This window comes from Schistocerca nitens, chromosome 3 (assembly GCF_023898315.1).
Source record: "Schistocerca nitens isolate TAMUIC-IGC-003100 chromosome 3, iqSchNite1.1, whole genome shotgun sequence".
NCBI lineage: Eukaryota > Metazoa > Arthropoda > Insecta > Orthoptera > Acrididae > Schistocerca > Schistocerca nitens.
In genome coordinates, this window is record NC_064616.1 from 765,657,147 (window position 1) to 765,673,169 (window position 16,023).

Consider the following 16,023-nt stretch of genomic DNA (forward strand, 5'->3'; position numbering starts at 1 on the left):
AATGTCGTTTTCAGGTATGCTGTAGTCACTTCCCATACCTCTACTATTAGCGCAATTAATGCATTATATGTTTATTTCCATATTATTAGCTTCACGAATTCTGACTAGTATCTTTCGAACACTGTCTTGCTTTCACCAAAGACCGTGTTTCCACATTTCTCTGTAAAAATTGTAAATTATTTGCAAGTACTTAAAGCTCTTCAGTGAGATGTAGTAGTTTAAATTTGTGCCACATTGGGTAGCACAGGGAAACATGAAATATAATTGAGAAGCCACACAGAAAGGGTTTAACTACATACACATATACATGCTTCTAGTTCCAGAGGATGATGCAAAAGGAAAACCAAAGTAATTAAGGGTTACATTTAGAAGGAAGCTAAAGATGAGACCAAAGCTTTCCTTACGGCATGCAGCTGCTGAGGGACACAGAAAATGGTGCTACTTGGACACACTAATGTTGTGAAAAACATTAAGACACTCAGGGAGAGATGCTCTTACATGCCCCTCGAAATTCCCACAACACAAACATCAAAGGGGGTCTCAAGTTGCACTGAGGTATCTGAAGTAGACTACAATCCACATAAAAATGGATGCTGTGCTGGATTGGGTTCAAAATGAGGAGGTGTCCCATAACACAAACGAGCATTTTCCGATTGTTGACTCACCAGGACTAGCACCACCACCACGATTAACACCACCAAAAGCAGCAACATATTTATCCCCAAGGTGGAAGAAGAAGAAAATTCCTTAGAGCACCACCTTCGTGAAGGGGATTCTCGAACTGGAGGCAAAACAAAGAAACAAAAGTGCTAGAAACTGCGCTAGGGTGTAAGGACACAAAGTTAATATTGCATTTATATTAACCCTCAGAAAACTAGGTGCTGTGGCGCAGGTAATCAGTTTTAGAAAAATAAAATATCAGACAAAAAAATAGCACAATAAGTGACCGTTTCTCTTACTGAAATGTGTATTTGTTTTGAAACTGCCAAGATTTATTTGTATCACTTGTCAAGAACCTATTATATCTATCATAGTTTGCATTTATTAACTTTTGTAAAAGGTGATTTGTTATGTGCCACTGAAACATAAGAGGATTGATGTGGTAAGAGTGGTACATGTGTGTTTAGCTGAAACACGATAGGGAAGCTGATCTGCTGAAAGACCAACAAGTAGTAGTATGGAACAGAAATTTGTAGAACTTTTTACATGAGTGTACTAGACTAGTTTTGTGTACATTTCAAGACAAGTGAGGAAAGCAGTATCTCGGTAACACATTACAAATATTTTTCACTTTTTTGTAACGCACATGGGAAGGAGGAAGAATATTAAATTAATCTGATACGTAATTTGAAGTTGATCTGTTTAAAGACCAACGAGTAGAAGAGTAGCTCATAAAGTGCAAGCAATTTGAAAATTAGTAGGGTAACAGAAAAAAAATCCGTATGGGTTGAAAGCTTCTTTGGTTAATTGAAACACTGCTGACGAATTGTGTTCCAAACACTTAAATATCAGTAAAACTTCTTGTTGATTTGTTCATTATATAAGTTAATTAAGAATTTACTGTGAATGATTTATAGGGACATGCATGTGTACATATGAAGTAAAAGGGATGAAACTCTATCTTCGAAAGAACTTAAAAATATGCTTTGAGATGGATATGCAGTGTATAGTGAATACGTTATTAATATGGCATTGTGACTGTGTGATACTGACATGTCAGTTAAAAGCTTTGTTGTTCAGCATTTCATGTAAAATTTGCCTTTGTTAACAATTAAGACGGGTAACACAGTTTCAATGAATGAACCATAATATATTTGTGATCATGTACATTTATACATAAAACAGTAAGGAAACATTTGACGGGCGTTATTAATGTTATTCTCTAGATAAACTTCTAAATTAGCGTTACTGTAAGTTTTCTGTTTGTATACAGTTAAAATTATCACAGTAGGAATTTATAACACTTCCTGTCTCTCATTGCAAAGATTTTAAGTTCATTTAGAGACTTACATTTTTTATCACAGTTACTTCATTATTTACTACATTAAATGTACGATCGATAACATTATTATGTAAAACTGTTATTGCAACATCATTTTGAAAGGCTTCAAGAAAATTCTCCACTAACCCTTTCGTGGTTGACGGGAACATATGTCCCAATAAAGTAATACGCAGTTTTGAGCGGTGGGACACCTGTATCTCGTAGCTGTCTAGTATTGCGGTGTAGTGAGATGCTTTTGGAACTTTGAGAAAAATGCTACGAACCACGGGATGAATATATTGACTATGAGCGGTTAAGTGGAGCGGTGTGTGTTTATAGATGGCACAGTAAGTCTGTTTCACGAAAGTCAGATCAAATAACCTCCTTCGTTCTAAGAACGCCTGAAGTAACTAATTGTGTTATCGTATACATCATGGACGTTAGTTTGTATCATTACTACACACCTCAGTAATTCAGATGGTATTTTCATAGTGTGTAAGTTGTGGGACGTACATGTCCCGGAAAATTTCATAGAATGTAGAAAACATTGGTGTGGGTATGTAAAAGCCATCTTCTGATGTTATGTTGGAAACTTCTTACGATATTTCATATTTTCATTGTTAAGAGAGTAAATGTGTTTTGGCACTGATTTGTTGTATTTTTCCATAATTGCCATCCTGATAAAAACATTTTAATATTAAAAATTTTACTCTCAAAATGAAAACATGGACCTAGTTAGGTTCGTGTGACATTTGTCCGCACCGATTTTCAAAATCGGTCAGCTTCAAATTTTTTTGGTAGTGAATGTGTATTGTTTATCGCAAAGGAAGACAGTTTTGGACCTCATTTTCAGATTTATGTGAAAAATTTTATTCATGGAAAGGTTAATGAAAGGATACGAAATGAACATTCGACAAACATTCTCCCTGGAGAAATTTTCTCATTAAATACCTTTTTTCTGTACGAAAATTTCTGGCTTCATATGGTCGTATTAAGTATATGCCTAACGGAAATACTTCATCGCCTAGAAACACATAGGGCACTTTCATACCTGGGTTTGGTAGGAATGAATATCGAGGTTAGGCAAGTTGATGTGATTCATTTGTCTTATGAAAAATAGAATTAGGGAATATTCCAGCGTCATATTCTTTCTCATAAGCAAATCTGTATCTTGCGTCTGTTACTGAAAGAAGAACCACTACAAAATAGTTTTAAAGCTCAGGTGTTGACATCCACAATCAGAAGGGTTACGAATCCTTCCAATCAATACTGCCAATGCAGTTTGGAAGCGGCCATTTCTCTTCAAACTTCTTCTCAACTGTATAAAAGTGCTCTGTTGTTGGTTGTGGCGTATGTGCTGGCTGAAAATGTGTCCATAGATCTCTTGAAATTTCTTTCACAGTATTTGCCACCATTGTGTTATCGATTCAAAATAAAAATTAGAGTTGACGAAATGATGCTACTGTAGCGTAATACCTGAATTAAAATATTTATTTGCACACAATTTTAGACTTGTAAAAATAGTGTGTTTTAAAGTGGAAACTGTAACCTATAATAGTAGCCTTCAGTTCCAGAGTGCATATTTCTGATTTTCAAACCAGCAAAACAGTCTCCGATGACAAATTTATTAAATGTGTGTTTTGCGACTAATAAAACATAGAAAATTGTTATTGGCGTAACTTTCCACAAAACTACGCTAGAACTGATTTTAAAAACGCATTCTACATATATATCTACATAGGTACTCAGCAGTCCACCGTACGATGCGTGGCAGAGGGTACCCTGTATAACTACTAGTCATTTCCCTTATGTTCCACTCGCAAACAGAGCGACGGAAAAACGATTGTCTATATGCCTCCGCATGAGCCCTAATTTCTCAAATATCATCTTCGCGGTCCTTAGGCGCAATATATGTAGGCGGCAGAAGACTCATTCGGCAGTCAGCTTCAAACTCTGGTTCTCTAAATTTTCTCAATACCGTTTCTCGAAAAGAACGTCGCCTTTCCTCCAGGGATTCCCATTTCACTTCCCGATGCATCTCCGTAACACTTACGTGCTGTTCAAACCTACCGGTAAGAAATCTAGCAGCCCGCCTCTGAATTGCTTCGATGTCCTCCTTCAATCCGACCTGTTACGGGTCCCAAACACTCCAGCAGTACTCAAAAATAAGATCGCACCAGCGTCCTATATGCGGTCTCCTTTACAGGTGAACCACTATTTCCTAAAATTCTCCCAATAAACCGAAGTCGACCATCTGCCTTCCCTACCACAGTTCTCACATGCACGTTCCATTATACAGGGTGATTAAAAAAGAATACCACAACTTTAGGAATTTAAAACTCTGCAACGACAAAAGGCAGAGCTAAGCACTATCTGTCGGCGAATTAAGGGAGCTATAAAGTTTCATTTAGTTGTACATTTGTTCGCTTGAGGCGCTGTTGACTAGGCGTCAGCGTCAGTTGATGATAAGATGGCGACCGCTCAACAGAAAGCTTTTTGTGTTGTTGAGTACGGCAGAAGTGAATCGACGACAGTTGTTCAGCGTGCATTTCGAACGAAGTATGGTGTTAAACCTCCTGATAGGTGGTGTATTAAACGTTGGTATAAACAGTTTACAGAGAATGGGTGTTTGTGCAAAGGGAAAAGTTCTGGACGGCTGAGAACGAGTGATGAAAATGTAGCACGCATCCAGCAATCATTTGTTCGCAGCCCAGGAAAATCGACTCGCAGAGCTAGCAGAGAGCTGCAAATTCCACAATCAACTGTATGGAGAGTCCTACGAAAAAGGTTAGTTATGAAACCTTATCGTCTGAAGTTTTTTCAAGCACTGTCTGCAGCTGATAAGATTAAAAGAATCGATTTCTGTGATTTTATCCTTGCTCAAATGGAAACAGATGAATCTTTCGTTTCAAAGATTGTGTTTAGTGATGAAGCAACTTTCCACACTAACGGGAAAGTCAACCGTCACAATGTCTGCATATGGGGCACTGAGAATCCGCGGGAAACAACTCAGTATGAACGTGACTCGCCTAAGGTGAACGTTTTCTGTGCCATTTCAGCCAATAAAGTTTTTGGTCCCTTTTTCTTCGAAGGTGCTACTGTAACTGGACTACAGTATCTGGAGATGTTAGAGAATTGGCTGTTCCCTCAGCTCGAACAAGAAGCACAACAATTCATATTTCAGCAGGATGGAGCGCCACCACATTGGCACTTATCTGTCCGTAACTACCTGAACGTCAACTACCCGAGGCGATGGATCGGCCGCCTGGCAGCCCGTGACAGAGCACTTCATCACTGGCCACCAAGACGCCCTGATCTTACCCCCTGCGATTTTTTCTTATGGGGGTATGTTAAGGATATGGTGTTTCGGCCACCTCTCCCAGCCACCATTGATGATTTGAAACGAGAAATAACAGCAGCTATCCAAACTGTTACGCCTGATATGCTACAGAGAGTGTGGAACGAGTTGGAGTATCGGGTTGATATTGCTCGTGTGTCTGGAGGGGGCCATATTGAACATCTCTGAACTTGTTTTTGAGTGAAAAAAACCTTTTTAAATACTCTTTGTAATGATGTATAACAGAAGGTTATATTATGTTTCTTTCATTAAATACACATTTTTAAAGTTGTGGTATTCTTTTTGAATCACCCTGTATATCGCTTTGAAGTGTTACGCCAAGATATTTAAACGACTTGACTGTCAGGCAGGGCACTAGTAATACTGTACCCGAGCAGTAAAGATTTGCTCTTCCTACTCCTCCGCATTAGCTTACATATTTCCACATTTAGGGTCACCTGTCGTTCATCACACAAACTGGAAATTTTGTCTAAGTAATCTTGTATCTTCATACAGTCACTCAGCTTCGAGATCTTACCGTCTTCCGGAACAACGAAATAAAATACCTAATGCTAGTCACGTTACATGTTTATGCGCAGTAAAAATTTAGTTACAACTTGGGTAAATAAATTACCTTAATACAATGATCAGAATTTCTTCATCGTTTATTGGCTGCTAAAAGATGGTGGTCAAAAAAGGAACGCTGCTCTCCAATTCCTTGAGAGAGTCGAAAGTATCCATGTTCATCCTTGCGTATTCGAAGACTTTGCTGCTTGGTGATCTTCGTGGCTGGTGATACAAACAGTGAAATTCGCAGTGAAGATGCTTCTGGTTGTATATTTCATGTAACGCGGTCCCTGTTCGCCTCATTTTCTTCATTAATGCTAATGTTGGTGCCATACTTTTGAGGGACAACATTCATCGTTATCGCATCGCTATTTTAAGTCAGCTGTATGGCTCAAACTGTAGCTGGGGTTGCATCTCGCACACAGGCCGGACACCCGTAGAAGTTGGTCGGCTGATGCTGCTTCTTGTAACTGGAAAGTAATGCATCCGGATGCCGCGCTGTCGAAAGCTTCTGTCGCTCACGTAGGATATGGCCTATCACAAAAATGTGAAATTCTACGCTAATGATGGAACTTTCCTTTTTCTCTCAAGAGGCAGGTGTTCCTTATGATAAAACGTACTGCATAGTTGCAGGCGGTAGTTTCTGTTGCATGAGTTCATGGTTTACATAGTATGATCTTAGCCGCCTGCATCTTTCCTGCATATGGACTCTGAAAGGAGCTTATATCTAGAGAACAGATGCCATAATTAGGTGTCAGTAACACTCCCGTGGAGTACACCCCAAGTTACGTTCTGAAGATTTCTTTCCGTTGTGATTGACCTGCTAGATGCTGTTTGCTAGAAACTCTTCATTCCAGTCATACAGCTGGTCTGATATTCCGTACTCTCGCATTTTGTTTAGTAGGTTGCAGTGCAGAGGTGTATCTAACACCTTCCAACCTGGGCGCCGATATCTAGAAGAAATAAACGGACAGAGCGAGATAGGTTTCACAATCATTATTCGGAATCAATTTCGATTCATAAACAGGAGATTTTCGGTTCCCAGAAATATCATCATCATCATCATCATCATCATCAACAACAACATCAGAAGTCGTTGCGCTTGTTTCTGAGCGTCATGACACCACGAAGCAAGCGTCTCCATTCTGGACTGTTACTAGCCTCTCTTACAGCCTGATCAAGAGGTAAACCCGAGATCATCTTGATTTCGTCCATCCGCTTGTTCGCTTCTCTCCCACTCCATCGATGTTTCCTTCCATCATTATTTTCTCTAGATTTTCTCCATCTCTTCTCTCGTAAGATCTTTAACATCATCACCACTCTCCCTAGCGTGATCTGTCTTCTTATCTCATATTCACAGCTCTCCGTGTCGTAGATGGTTGACCCACAATAGATGAAAGAATGAGCGGTTTCCAGTTCATTTAATCGATCTGTGAATGGGACCTTTGCTCATTATCATGAGTTTGGACTTGCTGAGACATATGTAATCCATATCATCATTCATATAATAAGCTAAGGTCCTTTACTTTTGTGAGCAGCTTAGCAAGTTCATCTTCGCTGCTGGCTAAAAGCACGGTGTCTTCAGCAAATAGGAGCTTGTTAATAATTCTTCCACCAACTCAAATGCCTTTAGTCTACCCATCAAGAGCATTCCTAATAACGTGTTTTTTGTAGATGTACCGTTTGGGAAAGGACACAACCTTGTATGACTCCTTTTGATACACTGAAGAAATCAGATTGCAAAGATTTCTGATCACTGCCCTCAGGTGTGGTCAGACACTGAACTCTGCAAGTACCTGCGACTACTTTTTCCAGACAACACAGTCAAAGGCTTTCCTAAAATCCAGGGACCAGAGGAAAACAGGAATACAGAACTCTCGCGGTTTCTCAATTATTCGTCGTGTGTTAAAGATCTGCTTAGGAGTTCCTTTTCCTTCAACAAAACCTGCTTGTTTCTTGGTTTTGTGAGGCTGCATGTACGACTCCAAACGCTGGTTCAAGATGTAGAGGAAAATTCTCCTTGTCTGAGATATGAGAGCAATAGTTCGATAGCTGGAACAGTTTCTGATTGACCCTTTCTTGTGTGAGAAGATGAAGACAGATTTCGACTAGTCTTCTGACCATTTCCCAGTTTTACAGAATTTTTCACATAATGCAAGCAGCACACGAGCACTTTCCTGCCCCATTTCTTTGATCATTTTCCCATTTACACCGTCTACACCAACGGATTAATAATTCCTCATACGGCGTTCGCTGTTTCACTGTAAGATTGTGCGTGCCATTGTAATTTGTTGAAGTGATTGACTGTCCACACTGTTGTTTCCAGAGCACAACTTTTCACAGTCCTGTTTCCACCTCGCAAAAATGTCTTCCTTGTCTCGCATAGGATTCCCATTCTCGTCGTCTACGATCCACGTACGAGGATTAAATAAAACGGTGACGCTGCTGAGTTTCTTGAAAAGATCACGTTCTTGACTGTGATTATGATGTTCTATCTAATCACAGATGCCGTTAATGTCCTCTCTAAAGCTCTACAATTTTTACAACAGACCAGAGTCGTTGAGGTAGGCCTATGGTCGCAATATTTCTGATATTTATAAATTGTGAAAGAATGTAAGACCCACGGCAGGAGGTAACAGAGCCCGGTGAGGCTGCTGCCGTGGTACCGTGTATCAGCTGTCTGCAAGCGCGCCAGCAGTGGCTGTATTTGCGCAGCGGCGCTCACCGTGCTGATGAGCGTCTCACGTAAGCTGGACCCTGGCGCTAAGCTGCGACGTGCACGAATGTAAGCACTATGCAGCCCACAGAGACCACGCGAAAAGTGCGAAAGACACAACAAACAGAGGCACTCTGAGGGCACGCACAGGTGAAACAGAAAAACAGAACTAAACAAAAGGGACGAGAAATGTAAGCTGGACGGTGGAAAGTACAAATATCATCGTTAATAAGGTGATGAATGTTTTCTTCACGGGTTGTGTACTTAATGGAGAGAGGTCAACGAGATACAAAAGTGGGAAATCGAGTACAGAGATGAAAAGGTAAATATACATAGCGATTCAAATAAAGTTATGTGATACTTGGGCTCAGCTGTTACGTCTGAAACGGGAAATCTAAACCAGGTTAACACGGACAAGGACCTGAAACCTGCACCTCAAGACTTCAGGACCTTGGTCTTAATCAGCGCGCATTTTGTCGCAGCGATATGAACCACTGAAACACGAAAACTTGCATTCTTAACTAGCAGAGAATATCGAAAATGTTATCCTTTGGTTTTTATACACAATGTGAACTTGTGAAGTAAAGGAAGATTACAGTTTGTCGTGCTGTTGTTGAATTAATTAGAGATGGATAACAGATCAGCAGGACATGGAGAGGTGGAACAACTCGCTCTAGTCTTGCTGCAGTCAAAATTGACATCCATCTGAAGTAATTTAGAGAAATCGCAGAAAACTAAAGAACGATTAATTGAAGGATAATTTAATCCCACACGTTTTGAATACAAATCCCGTGGCTTGCTCGTTATCACTGCGGCACGTCGCTTGGTCTTACGTCATCTAAGTATATTGCTACGACCTGTTGCTGAATTCGGACTCAAAAATTATATAGTTCTCCATTTGGAGAACAATACACTCCATAAATTGTCCGTTCTATTACATCGTTTGTTCTATTGCAACATGGATGATTAACGACATAGTATCTGTTTTCCCGCATCTGTAATTAGAAGTGGGCACAGATTTACTACATCGTGTTCCTGCTTTCTCACTTGAATTCAAGTATCTCGCAGCACTATACAATTTTTGAGGTAACTCAAATACCGGAAAGCCATTTACAAATGTGTAAGAATACCCTCTAATGTAACCAACATTTTTATCAAATACAACTGCCCTTTGCTGTTACCTGAGGATAAATCTTACGACAGGAATGAGTGACTAGCAACAGCACCAAATCTGTTTTTGTTTACCTTTGTTCTTATAGATCTGGAGTTCATGTAAATCTAATTCCGAAAGGAAGAGATGGAATAGTAATTTTGTTCTCTCAAACACCTGTACTACCATTGAGATAAAGATTTTCAATTATTTCCCTAAATAGGTCTTTGAAAATGCCGGGATGGTTCATCTGAAAAGGGAACGGTCAATTCGCACTCTGAGCTTGTGCTCCATCTCTGATGACCGCGCTGTCGGTGGGAATTTAAACTGTCATCTTTCTTTCTTTTTCTAATCAAAGACGGTGCGGAACTTCTTATTAGGCAAGAATGAGAAATGAAATCAGCAGCAGCCTTGTTGGATGAGACAGCCTGGAGTGATACTGGGACATCAAGGAAACTTACTTCAAGGTGTACGTACGGGGACTAATTTCACTCCCTCCGATTATATAAATATTGTCATTAGCGTTGCATCACGGTTGACGTTTCGTATTTTGAGTGTATTACAATATAAGAGACATCATATAACAGTGGGCAATTGTGAACGTTGTTCAAAACACTTCAGATTTTAAAATGAAATTACGAGACTAATTTGTGGACTAAAAACATTATTTCTACAATCAATCTGAAAGTGACAAACTTTCACCGTTCCAGCGCAACACACAACAGAAGTGAAGCAAAAGCAGGGGAGAGTAAAGTTAAATCAATATAAAACACTGTTTCAAAAAATGTGAATGAAGATCTATAAGGTCTATCGTGATGCATCAAAAACTAGTGAAACCGATGTAGCGCTTAAGCATCGTTGTAGCTCAGTGACAACGTCTAAGAGAAGTACAGACACTCTGAATAAAGATTTCAGTGACTGATTTGACACGAAGTATGCCAGATTTACAACCAACAGTGTTTGTAAGGTAGTAGAAACAGATTCAGGATAGTGGCTACCCATGGATATAAGCAGCTTTTACTTGAAAAATTTCTCGAAATGGAATTGGAGAACAGTAGAATAAAGGGCCCGTATTTCAGGTGGATGCTTAATTTCGCGTAGCTAAATATTTCCCTTGTTTGCTGCTGTACTGTGTAGCTTTCTCCGACAGAAACAACACGCAGGCTGTGGCTAAGCCATGTCTCCGCAATATCCTTTCTTCCAAGAGTGCTAGTTCTGCAAGGTTCGCAGCAGAGCTTCTGTGAAGTTTGGAAAGTAGAAGACGAGGTACTGGCGGAATTAAAGCTGTGAGGACGGGGCGTGAGTCGTGCTTGGTTAGCTCAGTTGGTAGAGAACTTGCCAGCGAAAGGCAAAGGTCCCGAGTTCGAGTCTCGGTCCGACACAGTTTTAATCTGCCAGGAAGTTTCATCCCAGCATTTGCCTGAAGCTATTTAGGGAAATCACGCAAAAACCTAAATCAGGAAGGCCGGACGCGGGTTTGAACCGTCGTCCTGCCGAATGGGAGTCCAGTGTGCTAACCACTACACCACCTCGCTCGGTGCATATTGCCAACAATATAGGTCGACAATGTTGTCAGGCAACGTTATAGCCACACGAATTGCAGCCCCATGTATGGCAAAATTTCCGGTCACTGTGCCAGGAGTGTTCACACGAGGACTCCCGTATTTTCATTCCGCAAGGAAGAAAATTATCGTAAAGAGAAACAGGGTTGTGTGTATGCGATCTTTTTTAAGTAAGCGAACAGCTTTCGAAACTTTAACTCGTGAACTGATAATGGATACATACCTTTCTCAGAACGTTGCACGATTTTGAATATATCATTTAAAAGTAACTCGTCAGAGAACTATTAAGGCCAATACCAATATGAACGACGGTGTACCTGTTAGAGCCATACTGGTGATCACACGTCAGTTTTTGTTTAGTGGTGATACACAAAGAAGTCTGATGTACCACTTTAGAGTGCACTTCTCTATATGCCTCATGGTACAATGCGTTTGCAATGATTTGACAGAAGGACTCAAGGAATTCATTACAGTAGTTTGAAATAACAGTCAAACGTTTATGTTAATGTTTTATTGAGGTTCATCACTACAGTGATGGAACCGTTAACTTCTTAAGTCTGATACCTCTACGACTAGGGTTAGCAGTCGTGAAAAATAATTTATTCTAGTGCGGTAACAAAAAAAAGTTGGCGAATTCTCGCTCATAAAACATACGTGATGAGCCAGATTAGTGCATGCATGTCCGAAGGAACGTTTCATCGAACGTTTCAGACACTGTCAAATGCAGACCCTGCAGTAACGGATTTCATGCCAAAGTCAGGGCAACCTGACTAGAAACCAAAATAAGTCTCTACCTGTGCGGAAACCACAATTTTGCTAGCATTATGGAAAGCAGACACTACGGCATATGGAATTTTGGGTCTCTCCGTGAAGCGAGCTCTGACAGCCGAAACGGTTCAGGTGACCCGGTGACCCATCCCGTGAAGCTGGAAATCTGGGTTCGAGTCCCAGTCCGGCACAAATTTTCATTTGTTTCCAGTAAATTCCATAGCTGTGGTAGCACTGAATTGGCAGTTTGTGAATACTTTTCATGACACGTGCTGAGACGTCAAAAACGTTTAGACGTCTTAAGAACGAATGGACAGTAAAATTTAAATTCACTTCTGTAGATCTTCTGCTAAGGCGGTAGAACGAGAATGTTGTTTGTCAGGTTTCGGTCTTTGTATGATTTTCTGTGCTACATAACTCTGGTCGTAGACGTATGTACATTACGTGATCAAAAGTATCCGGACATCCCCAAAAACATAAGTTTTTCATATTAGGTGCATTATGGTGCCACCTACTGCTAGGCACCCCATATCAGCGATCTCAGTAGTCATTGGACATCGTGAGAGCAGAATGGCGGGCTCCGCGGAACTCACGGACTTCGAACGTGGTCAAGTGACTGGGTGTCACTTGTGTCATACGTCTGTACGCGAGAATTCCACACTCCTAAACATCCCTAAGCCCACTCTTTCCGATGTGACAGTGAAATTAAAACGTGAAGGGACCCGTACAACACAAAAGCGTACAGGTCGACTTCGTCTGTTGACTGACAGACCGCCGACAGTTGAAGAGTGTCGTAATGTGTAATAGGCAGACCTCTATCCAGACCATCAAATAGGAATTCCAAACTGCATCATGATCCACTGCAAGTACTATGACAGTTAGGCGAGAGGTGAGAAAACGGATGCCCGGTGAACCTCATCTGACCGTGTGTAGTGTAGAAAGTAAAATTCGGAGACGGTGGTCTTATGGTGTGGTCGTGTTTTTCATGGAGGGGGCTTGCACCCCTTGTTGTTTTGCGTGGCACAACCACAACACAGGCCTACACTGATGTTTTAAGCACATTCTTGCTTCCCACTGTTGAAGAGCAATTCGGGGATGGCGATTGCACCCTTTAACACGATCGAGCACCTGTTCATAATGCACGGCGTGTGGCGGAGTGGTTACACGACAATAACATCCCTGTAATGGACTGGCCTACACAGAGTCCTGACCTGAAGCCTATAGAACACCTTGGGATGTTTTGGGACGCCAATTTCGTGCCAGGCATCACCGACCGACATCGATACCTCTCCTCAGTGCAGCAGTCCGTGAAGAATGGGCTACCATTCTCCAAGTAACCTTCCAGCACCTGATTGAACGTATGCCTGCGAGAGTGGAAGCTGTCATGTCATCAAGGCCAAGGGTGTGCCAACACCATACTGAATTCCAACATTAGCGACCGAGGACGCCATGAACTTTTAAGGTATTTTCAGCCAGGTGTCCGGATACTTTTGATCACTTAGTGTATCAGATTCATGGGTTTCATGGTCGTCTCGTTTGCCCACTTCTACGTCTACGTACGCACGCCAACTTTCAAACTGAAGCGAAATTATAGTGTTTCACGGACTTGACACTGCAGCACAGCTTGCCGGAGAAAGAGGAAGCGAGCGTGACAATGAGAAGGAAGCATTTACAGGCATACAAAGAGAGAGAGATGACCTGGCTATACGAAACATTCTCCACCCTTGGACAACATCAGCAACTCTTCTGCAATGCTTCGACATCTACCTGCTACTTCTCGTCCCATTACCAGCATTGCCCAACCTTATCACAATATTGCCATGTATTGCAGCTATATTGCAGCAACAATGACAACGACATCAGTATTGCCGCTTCAAAATGGTTAAAATGGCTCTGAGCACTATGGTACTTAACATCTGTGGTCATCAGTCCCCTAAAACTCAGAACTACTTAAACCTAACTAACTTAAGGACATCACACACATCCATGCCCGAGGCAGGATTCGAACCTGCGACCGTAGCAGTCGCGCGGTTCCGGACTGAGCGCCTAGAACCGCTAGACCACCGCGGCCGGCATTGCCGCTTCGCATTGATGTAAAATATTACCCGTGTAAACGCATTTTTATACGAGACAAAAATGAGTAACAAATTCTTTTAGTACATATGAATTTACTTTTACGTCTGACCAGCAGAGTGTATCGCCAGTTTTTCGAACATGAAATGGGTGGTTTGCTTCATAATGTCCGACTCGTTACACGAACCAACTTACGGTTTTCCCACGACGGTGCCCCTGCACATGGCAGCCGAGAGGCAAGAGTATCTCATTGTTGCTTATCCTGATAAATGGATAGGTCGTGCAGATATCTGGATCTTAACCCCTTTAACTTATACTTTTGGGGCCATCTTAAGAAGCTCGTGTACGGTGTTGCAACTGAGAAGGTAGCACAGCAACAGCAGCGAACTTAAAATGGCTGTGCAACTGTGCATAATGAGATGAACGGAACCTGCAACGTTCCGAGTGTGGTAAGATGTTGAGCCCGTCACTGTCTTCATCTACATGGACATCATTTTGAACGTGTACTGCAGTAAATGTACAGTACGTGGTTATGTTGATTTTCAGGTCCATTAGAGCCATTGCTTTCTGAGAAGATTTTTTTTTTGTGCTGCATTTGTGGTCCCTTCTCTACTGCATAACTCTGAAGTAAAGCAATTTTAGAAGAAACTAACATTTTACTCATATTTTGATGCATGCATTACACCCACAAAGTGTGTACTGTTACTTTTGAATCACACATTAGATGTGTCATATGAAAATGAAGTGAATTACTCTCCTTGCTGAGTTCCAGAGTCTCTTGTAACATTTGATGGGAACATACAGGAGTTGGACGAAAATATGAAAACGCCAAAGACACATCACATTACCATGCCTAATATGTTGCAGGGAACTCGTTGGAATACAAAGCATCTTCTAGTCGTCTCGGAATGGACGCTGTATGGTGTTCCAGGATATTTTATACCGTTCTTCTCGCAAAATAGTGGCACGTTCTGTTAGCGATGATACAGGTAGATAGTGATCACGCACTCCTGTCTCCAAAGTATACCATAAAAGGCTCAATAATGTTGAAACCTGATGAACGTGAATGTCGTGTGACTAGGACCTCCCATCGGGTAGTCCGTTCGCCGGGTGCAAGTCTTTCGATTTGACGCCATTTCGGCGACTTGGGCGTCGATGGGGATGAAATGATGATTATTAGGACAACACAACACCCAGTCCCTGAGCGAAGAAAACCTCCAATTCAGCCGGGAATCGAACGCGGGGCCTTAGGATTGACATTCTGTCGCGCTGACCACTCAGCTACCGGGTGCGGACTTGAAACCTTATGATAGTGGTGGCGACGGGAGATGCAACAAACCAGTCGTGGGCGATGCGAGCGGTGTGAACAGGGTCTCTGCCATCTTGGACTACAGCATCATCAGTCACGAACAAACATTGTACCATGCCATAAACCTATCACCAAAAATGTCCACACAATCCTTGGCAATAATGTGAAGTTGAGAGTAACAACGGGCCCCATGGGATGTTGCGATATGGCTGTCCAAATCGTAAACTAACCTACGCCATGTTTCACATGAACTCGGCCAGCAATTGGAAACAGTGCAACAAGACTCGTCCGACCAAATAATATTCTTACACTGCTCCATAGTCCACGTTTTATGGCTTCGGCACCACGTTATCCATTTACGGACATATGCAACACTGATGACTGGTTTTCGAATTTCAGCTCGCCGTGAAGTTCGCTGCTTATGGAGCTCCACTTCGTGTTGTGGTGCTGACAAGGTTCCCGAGTGCGACGTTCAGTTCTGCAGTGTCATTTGCAGCTGTCGTCCTCTCAGTTTTATTCACACTACTCTTCAATGACCGTCCGTCACGATCACTCAACAC

The 16,023-nt window shown here is 41.6% G+C and overlaps 1 protein-coding gene across 7 annotated transcripts in view; it reads right to left on the minus strand.

Annotated features, from left to right (window-relative positions):
- LOC126249755 (serine/threonine-protein kinase NIM1) overlaps window positions 1–16,023 on the minus strand; it is a 518,432-nt gene that overhangs the window by 280,837 nt on the left and 221,572 nt on the right. For 3 of the 7 annotated variants that reach the window (XM_049951437.1, XM_049951442.1, XM_049951439.1), the window contains one exon: window positions 666–781. The exons of 2 other annotated variants lie outside the window; for them this stretch is intronic. In XM_049951437.1, the coding sequence (XP_049807394.1) occupies window positions 666–781 (116 nt within the window). The remainder of the gene's footprint in view (window positions 1–665; window positions 782–16,023) is intronic. 2 more of the 7 variants (XM_049951438.1, XM_049951441.1) reach the window with 1 other exon arrangement.